The sequence below is a fragment of the Marmota marmota genome, unplaced genomic scaffold (assembly GCF_001458135.2).
Source record: "Marmota marmota marmota unplaced genomic scaffold, marMar, whole genome shotgun sequence".
NCBI lineage: Eukaryota > Metazoa > Chordata > Mammalia > Rodentia > Sciuridae > Marmota > Marmota marmota.
In genome coordinates, this window is record NW_025999990.1 from 20,931,899 (window position 1) to 20,958,422 (window position 26,524).

At 46.4% G+C, this 26,524-nt stretch overlaps 1 protein-coding gene across 1 annotated transcript in view; it reads right to left on the minus strand.

Moving 5' to 3' along the window:
* The window catches only part of Rnf165 (ring finger protein 165), a 40,416-nt gene that overhangs the window by 6,859 nt on the left and 7,033 nt on the right, over nucleotides 1–26,524 (minus strand). The window contains exons 2-8 of the mRNA XM_048806586.1: nucleotides 15,104–15,234; nucleotides 13,757–14,072; nucleotides 12,063–12,173; nucleotides 4,737–4,866; nucleotides 3,251–3,355; nucleotides 2,907–3,002; nucleotides 34–140 (exon numbers count right to left, since the gene is read on the minus strand). Coding sequence (XP_048662543.1) covers nucleotides 34–140; nucleotides 2,907–3,002; nucleotides 3,251–3,355; nucleotides 4,737–4,866; nucleotides 12,063–12,173; nucleotides 13,757–14,072; nucleotides 15,104–15,234 — 996 coding nt within the window. The remainder of the gene's footprint in view (nucleotides 1–33; nucleotides 141–2,906; nucleotides 3,003–3,250; nucleotides 3,356–4,736; nucleotides 4,867–12,062; nucleotides 12,174–13,756; nucleotides 14,073–15,103; nucleotides 15,235–26,524) is intronic.

Here is a 26,524-nt window from a genome sequence, read left to right on the forward strand (position 1 = left end):
GAGGAGGGAGAGAGAATCAAAGGGGCCTCCTACCTCACGTCTTCTCCATCTTCCAGCATAGACAGACAAATTGTGCATTTCTCATCTGTGTCGGACTCCTCGCCCTCATCCTTCTTGCCCTTGCCATCCTGGGGTCTTCTCTATGACAAGCAAAGAGAGGAGCATCTGTTACCTGGGGCCGACTCACCTGATGGCCGTTGGCCTTTACCCACAGCCTCCTCCCCCTTGCAGCCTCCTCTTCCTGGGGGGTCAGTCTCTTTTTAAGTTTCCCTTCCCTATCTCCTCCCACGTGCTGCAATAGAGAGAGAGGGTGCGAGCCACGTGAGGAAGAGGCCAAGTGGACTTTACTGTCCCAGGCACTATCAAGGAGCCCAGGTTGGGAAAGGGATCAGGTTCCTAGTGAATTGACCCTTTGCGAAGGTACAGCTCCTGCCTAGCAGCTTCCTGACTCTGTTCTGCTCTCACAGTTCACTTCTCACACCTTGTCCAGTGTGGACTCTTGCCTCCGGGCTTGCCCTCTACCTTTAGGTTTAGTGTGATTCATTCCTGCGCACATTCATTCATTCACTCATCCAGTCATTCTTTACCAAGTCCCTTCAGGTCTGCTCTCATTACAGACGAGGATAAAATTCCCAACCCTAGGATTAACTCCTGTAATCAGTACCACATTGTTACCAGCTATTTTGTGTTATTGATTTCTCTTCCCATCCAGAATGTTCCCTTAGAGAAGGCACTAGCTTTAAGACAAGGTTTGATATCATGCAGACACGCTATGCATACTTATTGACTTTAATGTTTCTATTTTCAATTATTCACTAATTATTTGAAAATAGTTTTTCACTCTTTAGAAAGTTCCAAGTTCTCAGATGGCGTGGACAATGGCTTACCCTTTTTTAATATACCAACCTACATTTAACCAAGTTCAAGGCATAGCATTGCTCTTAATCAATATTTGGGGGAAGAGGGAATCTAGTGAATGGAATCAGCCCACCTTCCACGTTTATATCTCTTTGCTCTAATGTGAAATAATCTGATAATAACCATAGGAAGAAAACCATAAGCACACTTAAAGGTCATTTTGTAAAAAGAAAAATCTGGAGTCACAAGACAAAGACCATCCAGAGAATGACCTTGGGGCCAAGCCAAAATGTCAGGTCCTCCTACTCCAGTCCATGGTCCTAAGCTCTGGAGCTCCTCATTTTAATTTAGTCTGGGGAATCCTGTGCCCTTGCTGGGATACATGAGAAACTCTATTCCTTCTGCTTTCAGCCTCTCTGTCTTCTATACGGCCCCTGCAAACCAGGCTGGGCTTCTAAGGTAGGTTTCTCCTCGTCAGAATTATAGCCATTGTAGCATACATTTGTGTGGATCTTGAATATGAATAGAATCATGATGATCTGCTTATGGGTCCAGCTGTTTGCAGGACCCATGTCTTTTGGACATCTAGAGATTCCAAAAACCATGCCTTATTGTTGTTGTTGTTGTTGTTGTTATTGTTATTATTATTATTACTGCATGCTTATTTTCTGCTGTTCTCCATGTATTTTCATGATTCCCTTTTTATAGTTTAATAGATTATTAAATTAAGTATTAATTTTACCTTAAATATTACTCTGTTTTGCTGTGGTTAATCTTTACCTCTTTAGACTAGTCTTCCCTTTCAAATCTTATTTCCTATTCTTAATCTTTTTTTTTTTTTGTTCTTCTGATTTTTGTTTCCTCTTTATTACCTACATAACTTTTCGCGGGGAGGGGGGAAAGAGTGAACCCAGGGTGTCTCACCACTGTTTTATTTTGAGACAGGATCTTGCTAAGTTCCTTAGGCTCTCCCTAAGTTGCTGAGGCTGGCCTCCAACTTGAGATCCTCTTGCTGCAGCCTCCTGAGTTGCTGGGATAGCAGGCATGTGTCACTGTGCCACACTCTCTACCTAACTTTCACCTTTAACTTTTTTCAGCATTTATTTATTTCAGTGTTTATTTAATCCTTTTCACCCTTACCCTCTCCTTTTATTAACATTTCCTTTTAATTCTGATGTTCTTAATTTTAATTTTACACATTGTTTTTATGTCTTTTCCTAGTTCCCATTCCTTCCATATTTTTCTATTGTGATTGTTTATGTTTTCTATATTTTTTGTTCTTACATTATTGCTATTTTAAAATATACTGTTTTATATTATTTTACTCTGAATCTGAGTTTTTAAAAGTGTTTTTTGTTTGTTTGTTTTGGCATTTTATTTGGATCCTAAACTTTGTTATTTCTCACTTTTACTTCTTCTTACTTTTTTAAATAACATTTTTATTCTTTTGATTCTCCTTAATTGTCCTGATTAATTTACTGTCTCCCATAATTTTACCTGCACCTTCTGTCTCACTGATTCAATCCCTTTCCTCTTTTCATTCTCTGTTATTCTTTCACTATTTCCTTGTGCCCTGTTAAAATGATAGCAGGTGAGGTATGTCACCCTGGCAAAAATGAACACCCTGTGCCAGGAACACACACTGCTCCGGGCTCCCCAAATGCCACATATTCTCCTCCACTTTCTCCAATAATTTAAAGTCCTCTCTCCAGAGAAGGACCAATTTCCCCACACAAATGAGACCCTTAGTCACTGAAATATTGTCACATCCCTTATTAATACACCTTCTAGTGTCTGACTCATAGTAGGCACTCAATAAATGTGGTTGAATTTGTTCATGAACAAACCGATGCTACTGTGAGAAGATGCTTATGCCAACATCCAGCGTCTTTAGCACTGACACTTAAATTTCAGAGCGCCTAACGAAAGCAAGGGCTTCTGGATTTTGAACTGCACCCCCACTGGACAACCAGTCCAGGGGTGAGTGGACGCACTGACCAACCCCTCCCACCCCCTGACCATGTAGGCTGGCCTGCTGGCAGCCCCACCTTCTTGTACTTGTGGGGGAAGGTGAACCTCTCAATGGTGTTCTGCACAGCTCCCCGGGTCACGTTTCCCAACCTGTCCTCCAGCTGCAGCAGCTCCTGTAAAGAGGAAGGCATAGACAGGTGGACTCAGCACCTAGAAGCACATACAGACCCACGCAGGATGAGGAAGGGCACCGGAAGACATTAATGGGAAGTGTTCACAGAGCCATGGAGAAGTACTTGTCTGGTGCTGAAGGCTGCAGTATCTCTCCTTGCTCTCTCCTGGGGCCTCCTCCACCCGTGACCTACCCACCAGCATGACAGGGAACGATGGATGGTAGTTGGCACCAGACGCAGCGACTAACCTCATAGCTCTCCCGCACAGCAGAAGTGTGTCTGCTGGGATTTAGCCCCTGGAGAGCGAGGAAGTGAAGCTGGGGGTAAGGATAGTTTCGGATTTCATGGACGACCTGTAGGGGGACAAAATGGCTTAGACAGAGCAAAGGATTCCAGCTTCTCCATGAGCCCATCCCAATCCTGATGGCCAGCACAATCCTGAGATGCTGTGAGCTGGTGGCAGGGCTGTCCCTCCTGCTTTTGTGTGTCTCTCACCTCATCAAGTTGGAAATCTGGGCCCAGACCAGCTCAATCAATAAAATGACAACTCACCCTGACTGGCCACCCATTTCATGGCTCACAATGCTCCAAGTCCTTCACAAGACACACCAATGTAATGATCTCCCTTGATCTAAAGTGTGGGTGCAATTGCAACCCCCACTTTACTGATGGGTTAAGTGAGGCACAGATAGATTAAGGAATTGGCTCAAATTATGCACCAAGTGTCAAAGCCAGGACTCAAACTCAGGTATTTGTGTGGCATAGTTTAATCCCCCACCACCCACTCTGAGAACAGCAGGTGGGTCAAAGGCTCAGGCCAGGCCCAGGAGCAGGGTGAGGCACAAAGAAGTCAGTCATCAGGGAAATGCATTGTTTTTTATGTTAAAATGAACACAAAAAAGTCTATGCTGAGCAAAATAACAATATTTTAAATAAAAACAGACTCTGGTCCTGTCATTGCTCAGCCTGACTTACTCTCCCTTTCTTAACCCAGGCTAGCAGTCAGTTTCCACCCAGGGAACTCTAGGCCTCATTTTGCCAATCTGTCAAATAGGGATATATCCACTGTGTGATTGACAGAATAGAAGATGAGTTATATAAATGCTCAGGAAAGTGCCTGGTATGTAGGAAGTGCTCCATAAGTGTTCCCTTCTTTTATTCTTCTTTTATTCTCAAGAATAAAGAGTTGCCACAGACTTTAGAGACTATTCATCTTGGTTCAGCTAGGTGGTTCAGTGACAGAGGCAAGGGTGGGAAGAAACAACGTGGAGCTGTCTGGAAACGGGGTTCCATCAGTCTTGCTGCCTCGGTGGGGTGTCATTCCCTGCAATCTGCAACCCCAAACCCAACCTGATCCTCTGCAGCGTTTAGTACTCTGCAGTCACAAGAAGGCTGGCCCTGAGGAGGAAGGCAGAGCTGGACCAGCAAGCCAGGCTGAGGGCTTCCTCCGGGATCTGTCTTGAGCCTCAGGCCAGCCCTGGGAGACAGGGCAGGGCAGGCACCCACATTCCCATTTCACAGACAGGTAAAACCAAACCCAGGGAGAAAGGGCCACAAGAAATTAAATGAGGTCCTATGAGGGTCAGAATCCGCCCTTGCTTGCGGCCCCAGGTGTTCCCCTGCAGACCACCAGGGCACTAGGAAGCAGGGACACGGGGGAGCTACGGGCCTCAGCCCAGCAGCGGCACCCAGGGGGCAGCCAGAGAGCTCATTTCCACAGGACCTTGCACTCACCATCTGCGTGGAGGAGGAGTTCCTGGGAAAGTGGTGCATTCGCGGAGTGGCTAGGTAATGCTGATAGTGCTGCGGGAGGGGCCGCACCTGGAACTGAGCAGGACTCAAGCCAGCGTCCACACTGAGATCCCTGTGGGGACACAGCCTCCGTCAGCATGGGGTGGGTGAGGCACCATCAGGTTCCATGAGGGTCATGGAACCCAGTAGCACTCGGCCAGGGTGGCTCAGAGCTCCCCATCACCCAGCTCTCCTCCCCTCTTTGGAAGGAGAAACTAGGTCCAGGGGATCTGCCAGTTCTGAGGGGGCTGGAGCAGCCCAGGCCCTGTAAACCTTGAAATGAGGGCCCAATCCTCCTACCCCTAACTAAACTCTTCCCTGAGAGAAATATTGAAAGAAAAATCCAAATGCAGAGAGTGTCAGGAATACACAGCAAAGAAAGGACAAGGTCCAGGGGAGGAGAGGACAGCGGCCAGCCATATTTTTACCACTTTGAGAAAACAAGGAAAGAGAGGAATCTCTATAGCTGGCTCTGCAGTCAGAAAAGCTATCCGAGCCCATTGCCTTCTGCTCCCTAAAAGTATAGGAAACTCATTTCACTTAAACATGGTTAATTACTTACACTCAAGAGGAACTAATGTCTAATTTGAATTATGTTTTATTTCAAGTCTATAGAGAAAATATGTAAAATGAGACAAAAACACTTTTGTCATAACTGAAGGCAAGAAAGCTATCAAAAGGCACCAGGGTCATGGCAAAAGGATTCATGAATCACCCAGAAGAAGCTCCCATGGGCCCCTGAGTTAGGAAAATCTGCATATCAATAACTATAGCTGAGCCTGTAGCACATGCCTGTAAGCTGAGACTGACGCAGGAGGATTGCAGGTTCAAAGCCAGCCTTAGCAAAAGCGAGGCGCTAAGCAACTCAGTGAGACCCTGTCTCTAAATAAAACACAAAACAGGGCAGGGGATGTGACTCAGTGGTCGAGTGCCCTGAGTTCACTCCCTGATACCCCAAAAGAAAAACAATAACAACAGCAACAAAAAATTATAATTGTAAAAGGTAAGGAAGACCCCGAAACAGATTTGAATCCATAAGACTAAATGATGCTGAAGAAAACTGATTCTCTTTGAAGGATGCTAAGGAACCAACTCGTCACTTAGGAAACTAGTAAATAAAAGGAAGAACCAAACATTTATCTTGTTTTCCCCTTAATAAGTGTACTTCAGGGTAATCGAATAGTTGAGGAGGGAAAATTTCCCTTAATAATAGTTCCCAGCAAATAAATGAATAAGGAATGATTGAATTATTTGCCACCATTTTCCACCCCTGAAGAAACAAAAGATCCAGGCAAAGATCTTCAATTACTGCTAACATCACAGAAGAAGAGACAACCAGACATTAGGTGCCTTCTGGTAGAAAGACACACTACCTTCCCGCAAAGTATCGCTAAGAAATAAGAGTCAAACATGTATCTGCTGAAGCCTTGACTTAGGTTCCCATGTATAGGGGCTACAGGAAACTGGGGGACATCTTAAGTGATACCTCTAGAGAGTACCAGCAAAATCTAGAGAAGGGGAAACTCTCCAGGAAGAACAGCCTGTTTTCTCCAATGAAAGCATTAAATATCTGTCTATCTATCTATCTAGACAGACAGACAGTCAGACAGATAGAGAAAGACAGTCATTAAAGAAATTTCTGTTTCCAGCCATATGTGAGGGTAGCAGGAATCAGATGCACCCTCCTATTGTAAACCACTAGAAAACCAGACAGGATATATGCAATCTGTTTTCAGACACTTACAACAAACAGCGCAGAGCAGTGATCCCTGGAAGAAGGAAAACAAGGTGAGCCCTGCCACCTCCCTACCTTTTCACATGAAGGTGCCTCTAGACTTTGAACAGGGAAGGGAACCCTAAGCAGAGCATGGTGGTCTCCATGAGTTGAGGATCAGAGATCCTATTTCAGGGAGGCTGAGCTCCCTGAAAGTTGTGGTAGAGTGTTTTGGAGAGGAGGAGCTCCAGAAAGCTACAGAGAGTCTTTACTTGAGTCCTTGTTGAATACTAAGATAATGTACATGTGGCACAGACCCCCATCATGTTGAACAAAGAGCGCACATGAAATAGGAAGAAATAGGGAATACTTTTTTCCCAGGAGTTAGACAGGGTTGGGAAGCATTCAAGTCCTAACACATCAGCACGGAGTCCTATGAATCACTCAGGGCGTCCAATGGAGACCCAGATGGTCTTTGAAGCTTGTGGATAAGCTTTTTTTAGGGAAAGTCTTGAGAACTCTCTAATCTAGGCATATTCTAGAGCTCCTGTAATAAGACTTACCAAGCCTCCAAATGATCAAAATGAACTTCAAGTATTGCTCACCAGAACAAAGTCCAACACTCTCCAAATGAAGAAAACAAATCCAGTAACTCAACAATATATAATTCATCATGTCCATCATTCAATAGAAAATTATTGGACAGGCTGAAAATGAGTAACATGTCTCATAATCAGATGAAAAAATGAAGCCACAGAAACACCCCAAGACACAGAAATGACAAAGATGGTGACATAGCAAACAAAGATGCTCAAATAGCTATTCTAATCATATTTAAATTGTAAATGAAGACATATACACAGGGAAGAGAAAAATGAAATATGGAGGGAAATGACCTAAATAGAACATCCAAAGACAAAAAATGCAACATTTGAAATAGAAAATTCCCTGGGTTGTATTAACAGCAGGTTAGATACCGTAGAACAAAAGATTAGTGACTTAGAGACAGTGATAAAAATATTATCAAACAAAGCACACAGGCAAAAAAAAAAAAAAAAGACTGAAACATTAACACTCTCAGTGACAATACTCAGTGGTTGGTAAAATTCAAAGGGGGAAGATGGAAGGTAAAGGATTTTAAAAAATGTATTTTAGAGAAAAACTGACTGAAAAATTCCAAATCTGATGAATTCATAGATTCAAAGAGTTCAATAGACTTTGAGCAGAATAACACAAAGAAAATCACCTTAAGGCACATAATAATCAAATTCCTAGAAAACATTAGTGAAGATAAAAACTTTAAACCAGAGCCAGACCAAGTGGTGAGCCACTTGGGAGGCTTGAGCCTAGGAGTTCAAGACCATCTTGGGCAACAGAGTAAGGCCCTATCTCAAATATATAAATAAATAAACCAACCCAAGGAAAAAAGACCTATTAGACACAGAAGAAAGTAGATAAGAATTATCATAAATTTTTCATTATCATAAACTAGAAACAAAGAAAGCCAGAAGACAATGATATAACATCTTTAATCTCCTGAATGAAAACAAACAAACAAATCTAGAAAACCCAGCAAAAATATCCTTCAAAATGAAGGTGAAATAAGACATTTTCAGACAAACAGAATTTGAGAGAACGCACTACCAGTAGACCTGCACTAGAAATATTCAAGAAGAATCTATGGACAGAAGAAAAACAATACCAGATAGAAACTTAAATCTATACAAAGGAATAAAGAATATCAGAGATGACAATTGTGTGGGGGATTTTTCTCCATTTAAAAACTTTTCTTTGAAGTTTGGTTGTTAAGAGCAAAAATTGGCAATTTTTTTTTGTAAAGGATTAGAGACAGTATTTTAGGGTTCAAGGATTATACTTTCTCTGCCACAATTACTCCAAATGTGTATTGTAGTTCAAAAGCAGCCTCAAACTGCATGTAAACAAATAGGTGTAATTGTGTTCCAACAAAACTTTATTTACAAAACAAGGTGTGGGCCAGACTGGACCTTCGAGTCATAGTTTGCTGAACTCCTGGTTTAAAGCAAAAATCCTAGCAATGTATTATAGGGGTTATAACATATATATGGATAAAATCTACAAAAGGAATAACACGGATGGGAAAGGGATAATGAAAGTATACTGTTGTAAGAGTTTTATATTAGATACAACAGTATAATTCTATTTTAGATAAAGTAAAAAACTAAATATGCATATTGTAAGCCAAGTATGTTCACAAAATATAATAACAAAATAAAATGGTAAGACTATGAGGCCAATGTTTAACCCTAAAAATACTCAACCAATGAAAAAGAAGGCATGGAGTAGGAAATAATAATTTTAAAATGGGCAAATAGAAAACAAAGAGTAAGATGGTATATTTAATCCCAACCACATAGGTAAACATTCCCCTTAACAAACAGAGATTGTCAACTGGAAAACAGTAGCCAACTATATGCTGTCTATAAAGATTTGTCAAAAAAATAAATCATCCTAGATATTAGGAAATTCCTGTTCCTTAAAGAAAAATTCATAGCTTTATATGCTTATATTAGAAAAGAAGAAAGATCCAAATCATTACTTCAGATGCCACCTTAAGAAGCTACAAATAAGAAGAAAAGAACAATAGAACCATTAGAAAAATCCTTCCTGGACAAGGGCTTGGTCAGCTGGGCACAGTTTCCCCAGCCCTTAAGCAGTTTAGATGGGAACTCGTCCTAGAAGGTATCAGCTCCTAAAGAAGCAGCGTTCCTCATTTTCTGCTGTTGCCACAGCCAAAAAAGAAACAGTTAACTGAGGTTCTTGACTTTTGTTTATTTGGTTGGTTGATTGGTTGTTTTTTGGTTGGGGGTGTCCTAGGAATATCCCGTGCGCCTAAAGTCACAGAGTTAACCCAGAACCACGTTGTAGAGATTTTTGTGTGTATGTGGACTTTGTCTCCATGCATTTGTTTTTCATCTGTGTCTAAACAAACAGCTCAATCTTATTTTTCTCTATCAATTTTCTTGAAACATGGCATGCCCTGGTTGCTAAGCAGACCCTCAGGTTCTCTTCAGGAAACTGGCCTTCAAAATGTCAGCACCATCTGTGGGTGACTTCAGGCTACAAGAGCTCTGGAGACTTGGCTAAGTCAGGGCTGCCTATGGGCAAGGGAGGCTCTCATGCTCCTCCCACCCTCTGCTCACAGGTCCCCTGTCCCTGGAGACCTCTGCCTAGATAGGGCTAGGACCATGAGGAGCAGGCTTTCGTCTATGAGTTGCAAGGTCAGAGTTGGGATTGAGAAGCCAGGACTGAGAGAAGGAGAGTGACTAGGATGGGGACACTGGGGATATAGGGCTGTGGTTCAAGGTCAGGGTCAGGTTATTGGACAAGGCAAAGAGATGGGGAATTTTTGAGATTCATCTCCAAAGAGCTGCTGCTCCCACCAGAGCTCAGGCCAAGATGCCCAGCTGAAGAAGCTGCTTCAGGAAAGCAAAGATATTCCAAATAAGGGCAAAATCTGGGGCAGCCTTAAACCTGGGGCTAGACAAGGCCTGCTGCAGAATTCCCAAATGACCTAGGGCAGAATTCAATGTTTTTTGATACTTCTGTAAAGAAAAGGGGGAGGAGGCTGCTGCAGACATACTACCCCGTCCCCCAGAGGCTCCTTGCAGAGGGTGAGAGTAGCCCCTCCTACAATGCATTTCCTGTAATCCAATTACCAGGCTCCCATCTCCTGGCAGAAGAGGCCTCTCTGGGAAAGAGGGTTGGGATGCAGTTAGCATGATCACAATTACAAAACATCCCTGAGCACCGCTAGGCCAGCCCTTGCTGGAGCAGAGCTCATTATAAGGGAGGAGAAACTGCCCCTGTTGCACTGGAAACAGTTTTCTACCTGGGAAGTGAGGGCTGGATAGGCAGAGGGGGCTCAGGGATAGACCCAGGTAGAACTCTGAGACATGGACCAGCTTTGTTTCTTTGGACAGCAGGGGCCAAGAAGGCAGAATGGTTGAAATGAGAAGGAAGAGAAAATTTGGCTCAAGAAAGTAAGCCAGGGGACAAGCTAACACCTGCACTGTTCCTCCTGACATTTGACCAGGACAATCCCTTCCTATCACCTGTCCAATCTCACATGCTTCATTGGACCCTGTGTGTGTATTCAAATTACTGAGCCGTATGCAACGGAGCTCCATGTGTGCTGAATGGAATCAAATTGAATTGACTTCACTGCTGAGGGACGGAATTTAATTCAAACTGCAATTAAATCTTCCTAATTTGAATCTGCTAATTAGAAAAAGGCTGGGTTAAGGTTGGCAGCAATGTAATCTATCTTTTAAGGGATTGTTCAATTTAGCAGAGAGTGTACCTGAGAACAAGCAGAGGACTGGGGACGACGGAATGTGCTGAACCAACTCTTCACTGCACTCAGAAGTGCCCTTGGCATTCAACCAATCAGAACTGCCCTTTTGAATCATTCCTAGGTGTCATGGAAGGGACTCCCAAAGCCACCCTTAACTGAGCCAGTTGCCTGACCAGATGGCTAGAAAATGACACAATGGCACATCCATTTTAAAAATAGTCCATTCTTTCCATTAAGGGATTATTTTTATTTTTACTTTTTTTAAAATACATTTTTCACCTAACAGTTGCAAGAAAAGCAAAGAATTCCTGAATACCCTCAACCCAGATTCCTCAAATGTTACTATCTTACTACTTTACTGTATTTTATTTCCCTCTCTCTCTCTCTCTCTCTCTCTCTATATATATATATATATATATATATGTGTGTGTGTGTGTGTGTGTGTGAGATATATATACATATATAATATATGTCCATATACATACACACCCACACACCTCTGTGGAGAGACAATTTTTTAAACTGAATTCTTTAGAAATACATTGCAGACATGATGCTCTTTACCTCAAAATCCTCAGCAAACTGCACATCTTTTAAAAGTATTTGAGGGTTCTAATCAGTTAAGATGAGCCCTCTTTTGAGCTAGAAACAGAGAGCTGGGTGGGGCCCAGGATCCAAAACCAAACAACCTTACATCCCAGGACAACAAAGACCTCTGTGCCAAGTGCAGGAAATGATGGGAAGACTTCACAGGCGCCCTCTGCCTTGAGACTCAACAAAACCAAAACTCTCAGCTTTCTCCCCACCTTTACCTCCAAGGTAGCCAGCTATCTCCATCCCTCAACACCACCCCCTCCAGGAAGCCTTCCCCGACTCCCTCACCTTCTTGGAATTGTTTTCCTGTCTTTCTCCCAGGGATCACTAGTTCATAGCTCCACTGAACTTGGTAAATGTTTTGCATCCCTGTCTCCCCGTCCCCTGCAGGACCATGAACACTGGGCCCCAGGTTGGACACATGGTGGTGCCCAGTTACATCTGAGCTAATTGCTGGAACAAGGCCCAGGTGAAGCCATCTGGCCATGAGATTGGCTGGGAACAGGCGCAAAGGCTGGGGACTAAGGACAAGGCTTCCTACATCATTCAAAGTGAAGGAAAACAAAAAATCCCTGGATCTGGCAAGACCCACCTTCTTCCCTCCCCCGGGACCCCAGAGACTCACCAGTCAGTGCCCTCAGCCAAATACCTGGGCTGAGGCGTCTGCAGTTGGTGGCCGAAGTCGAAGCTGGGGTGGAGGCGGTGGGGATGGACGGACACACGCTCCTGACTCCGCCTACACGGGCAAAGAAAGGGGTCCCAAGGTGTCAAGGGCTGCCTCAGCCAGCCCTGCTCCCAGGAGCTCTAAGTGACCCGGCCAACCTGAGGATGCCCCACTCCTCCAACCACTACAGGGCAGTGGGCTCCACCTTCTCCTTAACCTCTAAGGAAGCTTCCCAGAGGCTCAGGAGTTGGTGACTCTGACATTCCAGCTGTCTCCAGGCTGCCCACTAAATTGACATCTCTCTCTAGGTGTGTCTGCAGTAGACCACCTGGCCCCCCTCAAACTGTCACCTCCTCAGCCTTTTCTGTTGCTCCTGCTCTGTCCCTAATGGACCATCTTCAAACATACAGAACCCTCTCCTATTAGCCCTCTCCTCCTCTCCTCTGTTCCCACCATGTTCTTCTTCTCTTCTTCCTTCTCCATACTCTTCCAGTGTTCATGGCCCAGGTCAAAGTCTGCCTCCACCAGCAAGGCTTTCCAGAACACCCCAGATCATGGTGACCTCTCCTTCCTGACCCCTTCAACACTCACCTGTTGTCCCAGGCACCCCAAACCCTCCAGCCATGGAAGCTTAGGGCTTTAGCGATCATGCAGTCCTGTGGCTCTCAAAGTGCCCCAGTACCCTTGGGGGTCCCCGAACCCCTTCCAGTGGTTCGAGAGCTCAAAACAATGTTCTTAACAAGACTATGATGTTATTTGCCTTTTCATCCTTATTTTCTCACAGGTGAACACTGGGGTTTCCCAGAAACTTTGTGTATGTGTTTCTGAAAGATTTAGTGCAGAAATAAACGCAAAGACACAACTGTTTTCTATTAAGCTGAATATTAAAGAGATTTTCAAATACATTTTAAAAAAAACTCATTCCTCACTAAATTTATATATAGTCATTTTTAATAAAAATACTTTATTGGTTTAACAATAAGTTTGTTGTTTTTACATGAGTTCCTAAATAATTTTTAACTAATATGGGAAGCATCAACATTCTAACCTACATAAACACAAGTTCTTTAAAGTCATTAATTTTTAAGAATGTAAAAAGAGTTTGGAGAACCAAAAAATTGAGAACCATTATGGTAATCCAATTCTTTTTCTTAGCAATTTGAGGGTCAGAGAGGTGAGGTGACTTGCCCAGGTCCCCACAGCTACTTCAGACCCGTTTGATTGGTGTTGACTAAATTTCCTCTCCAGCTGTTTCATGGTATACAACTGGACTCTGGCTAGACCATCGCCTTTGAAGGCAGAGCTGGAACCAACATCCTTTGGTATTCTTTATAGTTCTTGGGTGTGAGAATCAGTTGATCAGGAGACTTAGGGGACCTCCCACATGAGTCAAAGGTCCACTGTGAGCATCATGGACTGCTGGTTACCCAACCCCCAACCCTGCACCTGGATGATGTGACAGGGACACATGCTAGGGTCACAGTAGTGCCCACTGCCTGAAATGAATGTCACCAACTGAGGCAAAAGCTACCTCCTGCACAGTCTCCTGGTGACTACAGGCCCAGTTTGGCGGGAAGAAGCCAGTGTCCTTGCCTTTGGCCCTGTCCTCCCCCCCACCCTTTTCACTGGCCCCGCCCCCTCTCCAGGTAGCCCACCTGGGGTGCGAGACGAGCCTGCGGTGCTGGGCTTCCAGGAGCTGCTGCTGCAGGAGGTATTGCTGGTGCAGGGCCTGAGGTAGGAAGGAGGGACCTGTGACGTCCTGGAACTGCAGGGTGGGCAGCGGGGTCAGCGACTGGTGGAGGGCGCCGCTGTGCTGGTGGGCCGGGGCCATGTGGGCGCTGAGGCCCGGCTGCGACTGCACGGGGTGGGCCAGCGGGAAGTCTGGGGCGAGCTGCTGCGGCTGCGGAGGGCCGAGATGGAAGTGGCGGCAGGAGGTAGCGTGAGGATGCTGAGACCTTTGAAAGGGGGCACCTGGGGAGGCAAAGACAGAGAAGTCAGAGGGTCAGAGAGGTGAGGTGACTTGCCCAACTCTAGGGAGTGGACGGACACACGCTCCCGACTCCTCCTACACAGGAAAAGAAAGGGGTCCCAAGGATCAACACCGGGACTCTCCGGTCGGGGCCAGCCTGGAGCTGGTGAAACTCAAGACCCTTAGAACACAGCGATCCCATCACCTTTATACACAAATGGTCATCTTTAATGCCACCAAGTAAAGGCTCTGCATGTTGTGCTGGAGGGGGGAAGAATGTGTATTTATATAAATAGGTGAACATCCTACATATAAATAACACGCTTGTTAAAGGGTTTTTAAGATTCCCTAGCTGCGGTTTGGCTTTCTGGAATTAGACTTTTCCCATGCAATCTCATTGGCTGAAGCTTTTTAAAATAGATGTCACATAGAAAAAAAAAAATGTAGGGCAGCCTAGCCAAGCTCTGAACTTCACCAAAGCCTTGGCTAGCTAAGACCCAACCAAGAGGAAGTCCTAATTTCCACAGAGGAAGCAACCAGAAGCTGCTTTGCATGCAGTTTTAAAGAGGGAGGGGAACTCACAGAAAATAATTGCTTTATTTAAATAATCATCAATTTATTACAGCAATGTAATTTCCTTAAAGACAAACATACCCAGGTATAAGCTGGGCTCAAGTGACATTTAAATTATTAGACTCTGGTACTTTTCTAAAGAAAATTGCATTTGATGACAGGAAAGCCTTACAAATGCTCCATGAGCAGAAGTCTAGATCTGGGTACTGGAGGAGACCTTTAAATGAGGTAAAGATGTAGACCTGGTACTGAAGGAAGGTCAGCAGATTCAGTACATCCCTGCTCTTTCCCAAACCCCGCCAAGATAAGAGCCAAGAAATAAAGAAGAAGATAAACATACAAGGACAGAGATGCCAGGAGGGGTGGCATCAAGCAAGCAAGAGATGTCAACAGATTTTTAAAAGATGGAAATCAGATGGAGGAATTAGCAGAACTGAGAAATCAGAAACCAAGCACCTACCAAAGAGGCAATCAACAAGAAGGGGACAAGGCTTGCCACATGAAGCTGGAGGGGTCAGGAATTGGAGGCAGTGACTACTTTGCAAGTCACGAAAGAGGATCAAGCTAAGAAGAGGACGACTAATGATAAGTCTGTCAAAAGGGGCAGTTATGCAAGGGGCTCATACCCTTTCCCATGCAGGGCAGTGACTTCCCCTCCCAGAAAGTTCCCAGTACAGCACGGTGCAAAACAGGATTAAGTGAAAATCTATCCATGGAACTTTGAGACTCTCTACCTTCTTCTGCCCCTTGGTTCCAAAAACCCTGTCATGAGGTGTGTGGACCCACACATCCTGGACTGGACACTGGAGATTGCTTCTCTAAAGAAAACCAGTGGTCCCAGAATGCTCGACAGATAGTTCCAGTTGGAGGCACCTCAATAAAATGGCTGGATTTAAGCTGGGATTGTGGCTCTGAGGTGGAACACTCACTTAGCATGCATGAGGCACTGGGTTCGATCCTCAGCACCACATAAAGTAAAATAAAGATATTGTGTCCACCTATAACTAAAAAAATAAGTATATATTTAAAAAAACAAACGACTGGGTTCCCAACTGGCCACTCTTCAATGAAGCCCATTAGTCAAAAAGTCCTTTGTCACACATAGGGCTTCTGGAGAGCTTTTAGGAAGCTCTTTGACACGATCACACAGGCCAAGGTGACCAGTCTCAGGAAGATTACAAAGTATAAGGGAGGGATCATGCCAATTTTAAAAAGAAGAAAAAGAACTCAGAGGAGCAGAAAAAAAAATGCAAGCACTAGAAGGAAAATAAATTTCAAAACATTGTAATTAATATCCTCTGAGAAATAAAATGTTGGATCCAGGAAGCTCTTTTAAAGGGAGCAATGAGAACACAAGAAAGAGAGCTCTTAGAAATTATAAATACACGAGGTGAAATGTGAAGTTTAACAGCAGGGATGGAGATGAAGTCGGGGACATTTCCCAGGAAGCAGAATGAGAAAAGGTTGGGCAGAAGACTCCCTGCACATTTCACTAGTAAGAGAGAAAGAACCTAAGAAACACTGAAGAGGAAATTATGAAAATAATTACAAAAACTACTTCCCAGAACTGAAGGTCTGTGTTTCTAGATAGGAAAGACACTCTGAGTGCCCAGCAAAAGAGATGAGGACCAGAATCTCAGACTGAGGCACCACATTGTGAACTGTTCAAACAGAACAAAGAGACAATCTTCTAGCACCTTCCAGAGAGAAATCAGATAGATCCCATGCAAAAGATCAGAAATCAGAATAGCATTGGATTTTTCAAACAATACTAAAAGCTTAAAAACTACAGAGCGACTGCCTCCTGAGGGGGGAAAAATGTTCTTCAATCTAGAATTCTCTGTTCAGCCAAACCATTAATCAAAGTGGGAATAGAATAAAGCCATTTTTAAAAAAAATAACCTTCTTATTATCCTTTCTCAAAGATGAACTGACTCAAACCAAGAAATAAGATCAATGAAATAGGGGATTGCATCCCAAAGGTGGGGTATTCCCAAGCTGGGCAGGGGCTCCTCATCAGGGTGAGTATCCCCAAATAGTATTCAGAGGGGAGGGGAATGAAAACAATAAGATTGCTAATAAATATGGCTACAATAAAATAATATTTGGAGGAATTTTACATATTGATTGAGAATTTGGTAAGAATGTGTAAAAATAACAAAGCAATGAGTAATGATTACTTCCAGGAAAAAAAGTTGCACATGAAAGTGCAATTATTCTGCACCACTTGGCTCAGCAGTAAACAATATTTATATATTAACAAATAAAACTGCTAGAACAGAAAAGGACACTTGTTCCATAATATGAAGAACATAGACAGTGTCAGAAACTGAAAAATCAACAAATTGCATCTAATCATTTTTTTGAAATTTATTTAGTAATTTATATATATCAGGAAGTAAATGCCTGAAGAAGGGTTGGAAGTGCTGAGCTGGAGGGAGTTTGACTGACAAACTCGGTCAGACAGAGTTTGACCAAGGTGAGGGCAGAGGCCAACAATAGTTGTTTTACTAAATGTGTCTTATATTGATCTAGTGAAGTTTGGAAATCATGTGTATGTCATTGATAGACGTAAAAAAAAAAAAAAAGACCACCAGGTGTGTGGCACACACCTGTATAATCCCAGCAACTTAGGAGGCTGAGACAGGATGATTGTGAATTTAAAATCAGCCTCAGCAACTTAGTGAGGCCCTAAGCAACTTAGCAAGAGAACTTGTCTCTAAATAAAATATAAAAAAGGGCTGGGGGGTGTGGCTCACATCCTGGATTCAATCCCTGGGTTAAAAAAACAAACAAACAAAAAAACAAAAAACCCTACTTATTTCCTAAAAGAAATGAAAAGAAAAACTTGACTCCAAGTGAGCCAGAACTGTCTAGAACCTTAATTTCCATAAGTATTCCAAATAAGGCCAGGACCCTTCTGCCTTTCAAATTGTGACTTTGATGAGTCCAGGCACTGGGTCCCCTGCGGCTCACTTCACCACCCAGCCCTGCTAATAGATTTATAGCTTGAGCCATTTTGGTCAGTAAAATTTTTGAGTAATCACCTTTCAAAAATAAAAAGAGAAAGGTGAAGTTAATTTTTGTTACTTAACTCAATATATCCAAAATATTACTTTAACATGTTTTTGTTATAAAAAAGTATTGAGATATTCTACGTTCTTTTTTTTTCCCATAAGCCTTTGAAGTCTGGTCTGCATTGGTTCTTACAGCACATCTGTTGTGCCTAGCCACATTCCAATTGCCCAATAGCCACTTGTGGTTAGTGGCTTCCATATGAGACAGTGTGGCTCTAAAGGACAAAAGCCAATCCCATACATGGAGCAAAGGACTTTAACCAAGTTTCTCCACTGGCTTGCCCTCAGGTGGAGAGCCCCCAATGCTCACTGGTGAAGTCCAGACCTGCCTAGCCTGTATTAAAGTTCCATCCTGCCGCAGACTCCACCAAGCCCTCCCCAGTCCCCTGTGTCGGTCAACTCAGAATTCCAGGCACTTGGGCACATTCCCACTGAGGACCTTTGCTGGCATCTCACCAGTGCCTTCCCCAAATCTTTAAAGGTCTTGCACCACCTCTGCGCTCTTTCCCAAATGCCTCCCTACCCACCAGCCCCCAGAAACACCCTCCTCCTCCCAGCTCTGTAGAAATCCCTGCCTCTCCCACCCATTGGGCACCTGGCGGTTGCAACCTTGAGCTGTCCCTCACAGTGACTGCCCCCACTAGCTGAGCTCAGAGCCCTCACTCTTTCTGGATCCCCAATGCACCTGCTTGGTGCTGGTGCTCAGGAAATTCCCGGGTGTATGCCTGACTATTGGAGGGAGTGAGGGGACAATACTGTCTCCAAGGGACTGAGGTACTGAAGCTGGATGAAGATAAATTTGAAATTGAATGGGAAAGAGAGGGGCATGTAGGCCCCGGGGCGAGTCTGGGTTTTAACTGCGCATGGCAGGGATGGGTCAGCATCCCCACTCTGGGGCCCTGGTGGAGCCTCTCCTGCTGCTAGGAGCAGCAGCAGCAGTGGCCTCCCGCTCTCCCACAACCCTCCTGCAGGGGGAGCCTCCTTTGCCCCGGGGAGCCTGCAGGTTGCTGTGGAGGCCCACAGAGCAGAGGACCCATGGCCCAGCTTGAGGAGGTTTCTGCCTCCTGCAGCCTGGGCCTTCCAGTTGACACACAGGGAAGTGAGAGCAGATGCCCCTCAAAGTGGGCTGCAAAGGAAAAGTGAATAAATGTTGCTGTGTTCCATAATATTTCAGGCAATCTCTGCCTGCCAAGGTCCTTTGACTTCCTTTCTGGGACTCTGCACCCCTTGCCTGTCATCTCCACCCCCCACCTCATCTCTACCCCTCAGCCTCATCATCCTGCTCAGAAGCAAATTGAAGCCAGGAGACCCCCTCCCCGCCCCCATTCTGAGCCTCTGGACCCATGCTCAGCCCTATGTCACATAGACTGTGACAATACTAGGTAACAGCTGCTCTGTTTGGTCTTGAAGACCCAGGGAATGAAGCTCCAGAATACACAGGTCTGTGACAAACCAAGGACCAGTGAGATCTAAACAGCAGCGACATCCCCACATGCCTCCCCCATTAGTAGACAACCTGCAGTTCTTCCCATTAGAGTCGCTCTTTCAGGTTAAAAAAATAATCTCCAGATGTCCCTGATTACATGATGCATTTATCATATTTCCCCAAGGCCAAAATGCCACCAATTGAAAGATCCATCATGAGCTAAATAATGCCTTCAGGGAGTGGGGAGAAAGAAGGGTTTCCCAGAAACAAGAAAAGAAAAAATAATAAAATAAATGAAAGCCCAACATTAAATAAACACATCAATTGTAAGACACGAAATTAGTTTCAGAAGAAAAAAAAAATGTGTCTTAGGATTCTGGAAATTGATGCCAATGATAGTGCCTCCTGAGACGTGGCTCGAGCTGTAGCTTCCGGCAGGGGGCTGGGCTTGAGCAAGGCAGGTGCAAACCTGAAGGGGGAAGGCCTGGGGCTGGCCCTGCACAGCTGTGACCAGGGAAGCCCACAGGTGTGCAGCTCACCTGATGCCCACTGGTCCACCTGAGACACGAAACAGGTGCTCCACAAATGCCTGGGAACCAGTGGCTGCTTCATGCCTTGTAGGCAAGGAACCTAAACAGGCTGACAGCTCTAGAAAGGGTGGCTCTGGGCTTTAACTGCGCATGGCAGGGATGGGTCAGGTGGGATGGGTTAGCATTGCACGACCCCTATGGGGAAGGAAAAGAGAAGGAAAGGCAGGGGACACAGGGCTCAGGGCTGGGGGAAAGGTGGTAGAGACAACAGTGAGGAGGTGCTGAGTCTAGAATGTTCTTTGACTGCCTGGGACACCCATGACACCCATCTGCTAAGGAACAGACTAGAGATCTGAATGCAGGTGTTGCCTGATGGCCGTGTCGAGAAGGTACCTGCAGAGCCCCGGGAGCTAGGAGGCTTGACAAGCAGAGGTGACAGCGCAGGGGGCTATGGTCTGAAAACCCCAACTGCCATGTTGTCATGTTGTGTGTGTGTGGGGGGACATTAGGAGATGATGAGCTCTCATGAAAGAGATTAGTTTTCTTATCAAAGAGCCCAGAGATCCAGCTAGCCCCTTCCACCCTGTGGGGAAAGAGCTGGAAGGTGCTATCTGTGAAGAAGGTGGACCTCACCAGACATCTTCCCTGCTGGTGCCTTGATCTTGACTTCCAGACTTTGGACGTGTGAGTGATAAACATCTCTTGTTCAGTAGTTCTCTAGTCTGTGCCTTTTGTTATAGCAGCCTGAAAAGACTAGGACCCGGCCTGCTTGTGAGTACACACACACACACACACACACACACACCAGTATTCATCCTACTCTGTTTGAAAGTGATTCTTCATCCCCAAGACTCCATGACTGAGAGGCACCACTTTCATGCCCTCAGAGGAAGACAGAAATGAAGACACAGCTGAAGGAGAGTATAGGTGGTATTAGAAGCACCACAAGGGCCCCTGATGCAGCCCTGCCTGCTGCCCACCCAGGCGTCCTGGAGACAATGGCCTTCTGCCTGCAGGTGTCTAAAGCACAGACAGAGTCCTATCACAGGCTGGCCACCCGACCAGGTCCAGACCCACCCCCTCCTCCGGACACAGGAGACCCTGGGAGGGGAGGATGGAAACCAGACCCTCCAGGGCCTCCAGGGAAGCCAGAGGCTTCCTCCTTCCCAGGCTGGTTCTCAGGGTGTCCGGTTTCCTGATGTGCCTCAGCTCACTGACCCGGTGCCACTCCATCTCAGCACTGGGGCAGAACAGGGCCATGGCAGAGTCGAGGGAGGGGAAGGGGCACTCGGGTTGTGTGGGAGCATAGGTCAGGGGTCTGGCCGCTGGGATGGCAGGGCTGAGCCTCATCTCTGGGACTCAGCGTTTAATCCTTTTTTAAAAAGCCGTGCGCGCAACCAAGGAAACCATTTTTGCAAAGCAGCTGTCTGCCCACAAGAGGCCATGAGGAAGCTGTCGCCACAGAGAAGCTGTCCAAGCAAGAGAGGTGTCCGTGTCAAGGCTCCATCTGAGAGGCCGGGGCACCTCCCCTCGCAGTCACAAGAGACCTCTCGGGGCCTTAGTTTTGCCAGCTTGTGGCCCGGGGTGATGCCTGGCTGGGTCCAGCTGCTGGAGCCTCGTCGCCGGCAGGGCCCTCATGCTCTCCTCCTGTTCATGGAAGCCAAGCAGAAGCACAGGAAGACACCCACAGACTGACTGTTGTGGCCACCCCACTGTCCCACAGCTGGACTGAGATGACTGTGAGAAGGGGGCAAAAGGCGGAGAGAGGCAGGGAGGGACGCTGTCAGCATGGCTGTCCCAGATTGCCTCACAGCACTGCCGCTGTTTCTGAGCATTCCATTTCCCACCCGAGCCTCGGCCCTGCTCCCCCACTTCCCTGCGTGTTCTTCCCTCTCATCTGTCCCAGAACCCCAGACTCCTTGCCTGCCTCTGGGCCCTCGATGGCGATTCTCTGCCCCAACACTGCCACCATTCCTCACAGACTGTCACATCCCGCTCACCCTCCTCCACTCCCCAGGGTGATGGCAGGGCCCCTCAGAACCCTCAAGCTCTTCCCAAATGACAAAGCTCCCCTCTCCCTTTGACTTGTGGCATTTAGCTTATGACACTTGGCATCTTGGCTGTGTGCAAATTTTATCTCCAGTAATAAGCTGGGAAGTGAGGGGTTTCAGAGTAAATACCATGAGGCAAATGTCCTTGTTCTTAGAAGGAGCTTGGGGATAGGAGAGTGGTGAGAGGTGGGGGGGGGGCAGTAATCGTAAAAGGGGGAGGCCCATTATCTTAGAGAATTTGAGGATTGAATTACCAGCTGGGAGGAAATATGGTTCTTCATGACATCATCAGATACGCAAGGCAAATGTGACTCAGATCATGTGACTGTCATCCTACAGATGGAGACCTCAAGGCTTGGAAATGAGAGCTGTTTTGTCGCAGGGCTGTCCTGTAGTCCAGGCTTCCTGAGTCCCAGTACAATGTGACCCTGTGCCTTTCTTGTCACAGCCCCTCCTCCCTGGATATGATACTCAAATATTCATACATGTTTACACAAGGTCATCCCAGAAAGGAATCCACATGCCCAAGTGACCTCAGAATGGGAATGACATGTGGTAGCCCTGGTGGTCCCATGTCCCCTCCCCTTCTGCCTTCTCTCGAGGAAGCTCCCTAGGAATTAGCCTACTCCCGCCCAAGGGAGTAACCTGGAACTGGCAAAGCCCCAGCCGCTGGCTTCCATGGGGAACAGTCTGGAATCTCTCTGTGAAGGGGCTGAGCAGTGGCCATGGTGGTGAGGTTGCTTAGACAGGGGCCAGTCCACCTTGGCCAAAATTCTCAGGTCCCCTCTGTAGCCTAAGACCAAAAACAGGCAGGGGTGGGGGTGATGGGGGGAGGCTTTAGCAAGACAAATCCTACAGCACCTCTAACTGACCCAAATCCCTTGCACAGGGTCTAACTGATCAAAAGGAGAGTGGAAACTTCTGGGACACTGAAACCAATTCAGGTCACCTGCTGTTAAGAGGGACATTGATGAACTCTGATGGTGAAGAGTGTTCTGAGGGGATTCAAGTGGTCTGGCATGGGCAACAGTTGGAGATTTGGGTGTAAGCAGAGGAGGGGGCACTCAGCCAGGTCACAGCTGCAGTCAAAGATGTAAGATTAATATTTTCTTTTCTATCAAATTTAAACCTGTAATGCAATACACAAACATGTTTACTGTAACTTAAACTTCACAATGTATAATGGAGCCATTTTAACTTAGGAAACCACGTGGTCAGAATGTAGCCATTTTTAAATTCCCTAGCAGGTACAACTATAGCCTTTTCCCCATGCCCTCTGTAATTTTAAATTACTAATCACATAGATTGTAACCATGAACTTCTCCTATCAGAGCAAGGGGCTCTGATAGGGTAAAAGCAGATGAACTGCCCTCCCAGGGGTGCTTGCTTGCAAGCTTCGTTTGGGGGGCACACCCTTCTGCAGAAGTACAGTTTTGCCTTGCTGACCCACTTCCAAGCACATGTTTGATTTCTTGCTGCACCTTGGTCATTCTAAGAAAGGGACAAAGCTCTTTCTACTAGGCGGATTTGAGTCCATAAAAGGAAGCCATTTTTCAGAAAGCATCTGTCCCCCAGAGTTCCTTGTCCTTGCAAATGCCCACACAGAGGCCAACTAACTATCCCACAGAGGAGCATGAACACAAGCAGGTTAAAGGCCCTTCTAGACCCTCCATGAGACAAAGCAAACTCCCTGAAACATCTGCTCTCATTCTCTTCCCTTCATACAGGGTGGACTGATCATAGTTGAAGTTGCCAACTAGTCAGCACCCATCTGTGATGTCTGGGAGAAGGGAGGGAGGAGCTGGTGGCCAGGAAAGCAAGCCTGGGGTTCTTGGGGACCTGGCACCTGAGCCAGGGTGCAAGGAGGAGATGCAAGCCAGAGGCTGGTGTCCTAAGACAGGCTTCGCATTCTCCTCCACGGATCCACTGAGGAGTCTTCTCTTCCCTTCGCAGGAAGCAGCTCAGAATTCTGTTTCTTAATCTCCAGAGCCCACACTGATTTCTGCAGCCTGGGAGACATTCAAACTGTGGCACTAGGGAATACATCCTTTTTGATTCATTCAGATGCAGAATGTTTGCGAATGTGCCACAGGGAAGAGGGGGGAAGGAGGGCAAATTGCAAGGAATCTGAATGGCAGACTAGGAATCTGGGGTACATTTCATAAACTAATATTTGGTTATAAATCAGTCAAATCAGCAATGAAAATGAAAGTGGGCAGCTGCCCAGAATCCAAATGCCTGGGTCATTCTTCCTGGTTTCCTGGCCTCTTCCAGTTAACTCAGTTTAACCTCTTCTGGTCTGGTCTGATCAGCCCTAGAGGCCTATTCCCTGGCTCGTCCCCTCAGGCTGCCAGATGTTTGCTTTTCTCACTGTTCAAATGTGTTCCCTGTCCAATGGAGGACACCTGGGGCCTAGATAGGAAGTGATAGCCCAAAGGGGTCCTTAACACCCCACAGCAACTTGGAGATGCTTCCCCAGGGCCAGTCTTTGATCTCTGATGAAGAGCTCAGCTTTTTCCAAGGAACCCAATTCTGATTTTGAAAACACTAAAGGGAAGATATTTTGCATCCTTAAGAAGCCTACTTATCCATGGTTTTGAGACAATTAAATAAATAGAAAACTCCCAGCCAGAAGCAAGGCCTGATATATGGGTCAGTGGCCCCAAGGTCCAGGAGTAAGGGGAGGAAGCGTAGGAGGAGTAATTGTTCAGAGACAGAGTGCAACCAGAAGAGAAGCCCTGTGGGTAACGGAACAAGTCTTCCGGGCTGCCCATCTGAGAAGATGCCTTTCTCCATCTAAGCCAACAAGGCCTCTGCAAAACTTCTTACCGCAGATGTCACAGGGCATTTTGTGGACAGCATCTACAGTCAGAAGATGGTGCACTCTGTGAGGGCAGGACTTTGGATGCTGATACTGGATACTGGATGTTGATATGGATGTAGGACTTACTGAATGAATGGATGGATGTCAATGAATGCCTGAACACACCACCGGAAGCAGCATTTTGGTAAAATGTTTGGTAGGATGCAGGCGGCTGCCTCCCCATCCTGGAGGCCCTCATGGAGTTGCACAGCTGGAGAGGAGCAAAGGCAGTTCAAGCAGTCTTGAAAAACTGCAGACAGAAAGATCGAGAACTCTGTGCTGAGTACAGGGGCCTGTTGCAAATCCAGTGTGGAGTGGGGAGGCCCACTGCATGAGCCGTCAGTGTGATCACAACCAACTAACCCGAGACACAATTTCAGACCCAGAACAGCAGCCCTCCTGCTGCCATGCATGACCAAGGACAGAAGGCCTGCACTGGGCCACACTGGGCAGCTTTATAAACCATGTGCCCACCCTCTTAGATCAAGAATTCAGATATTCCTCTATCATTGTATTCTTGATAGAAACCCAAGTAAATTTTTAAAACCCTCAAACCTCAACAATTTTCAGGAAGTCCTGGATGGCTCCTGGGCCCACCTCACAAGATCATTGCCTGGTGTCCAGAATGGTGGAGAAAGTTCAGATTGCAGTTTCCACTGGGCCCTTCCCGTGGAGGCTGCAGGGCACACGTTACAGGCACACTGGCCCAGTGCTGGGGACTCTATGGAGAGAACAGGAGGCTACCTCTTTCCTGGACCTCCACTGCTCCCAGGAGAATTCTGATGACATGCTCCCTGCACTCCTCTGCTCTGGCCCTGGGACTCCGCACTCAGAAGTGCAGTGATGCAAAAGAGTGGAGGAGGGGAATTGGGACGGTGGCTTTTCTCAGGAGCAGATACATTTTAAGGAGATGGTGTTAGGAAGTTCTAATGGTAGGATTTCAGACTGTAGCCTGTGCTGAGCAGCTTGGGAGCATTTAACCTCATCAGCAGCTGGGTCTCTGCTTGTTTTCAGAGGGAGCAGGATTCACAGCCAGGACAGCTCCTGGGCACCTACCCCATCCAGCCCGTGTGTGTGTGTGTGTGTGTGTGTGTGTATGTGTGTGTGTGTGTGTGTGTACAGAGAAGGATGTGAGGGAGGATGTGGGTGGAGAGAGAGAAGGTTATAAAAGAGAACAGGTAGAAGATAGAAAACAAAGAGGAGAGAGGGAGATGATGCCTGGGAGAAGAAAGGCCCATCTCAGATCACCTCAAAAGACCCAATCAACCCCTTGGCTGCCCTGGTGTGGCCTGTGATTGTCCCTGTCCAGGCAGGCATGGTCCTGTGGTGCCCTTTCTCCCTCTGCTCATCACTTGGAATCCTATGTAGTTATTCCAGGCCAGCGTCCCCTCCACCAGGTCACGCCAACAGGACCAAGAGGCCTCTCAGGCCAAGACTGTGCCCACTCCTGTGGAGGAGAGCCCTGGGCAAGCCCTCAGGGGAGCGAATGGGGTCACATGGCCCCCCCCGTCTCTGCATTTCCACTTTGTGATCTGCAAAATGAGCAAGTGGCATCTTACTCGCCCAGGTGGCAGGGTGAATAGAAAGAATGAAGTGTCACCTGTGAAAGTGACTCCCAAAGTGAGATTCATCTCTCCTCCACTAGGCAGCCCAGGCTGGCTCCAGACAAGCCGCTCAGGGCCTTCCCGGACTGGAGACACTCCAGAATGCTGAGACCACCTGCTCCTCCTCAATCCTTGCTCTTCCTCTTCCAAGCCCCAGCACGATTTGGTGTGAAACAGGAGGCAGGGAAGAGGAGCCAGGCCACCCAAGGGAAACTACCAACAGAAGCACCGGGCTGGCACCCTACTTCTGGGGCCAACCCTGAAACACTGGGGAGGAGGAGGATGCAGTAACAGCATTCCCACCAGAGCCAACCCCCTGCAGGAGAGAGT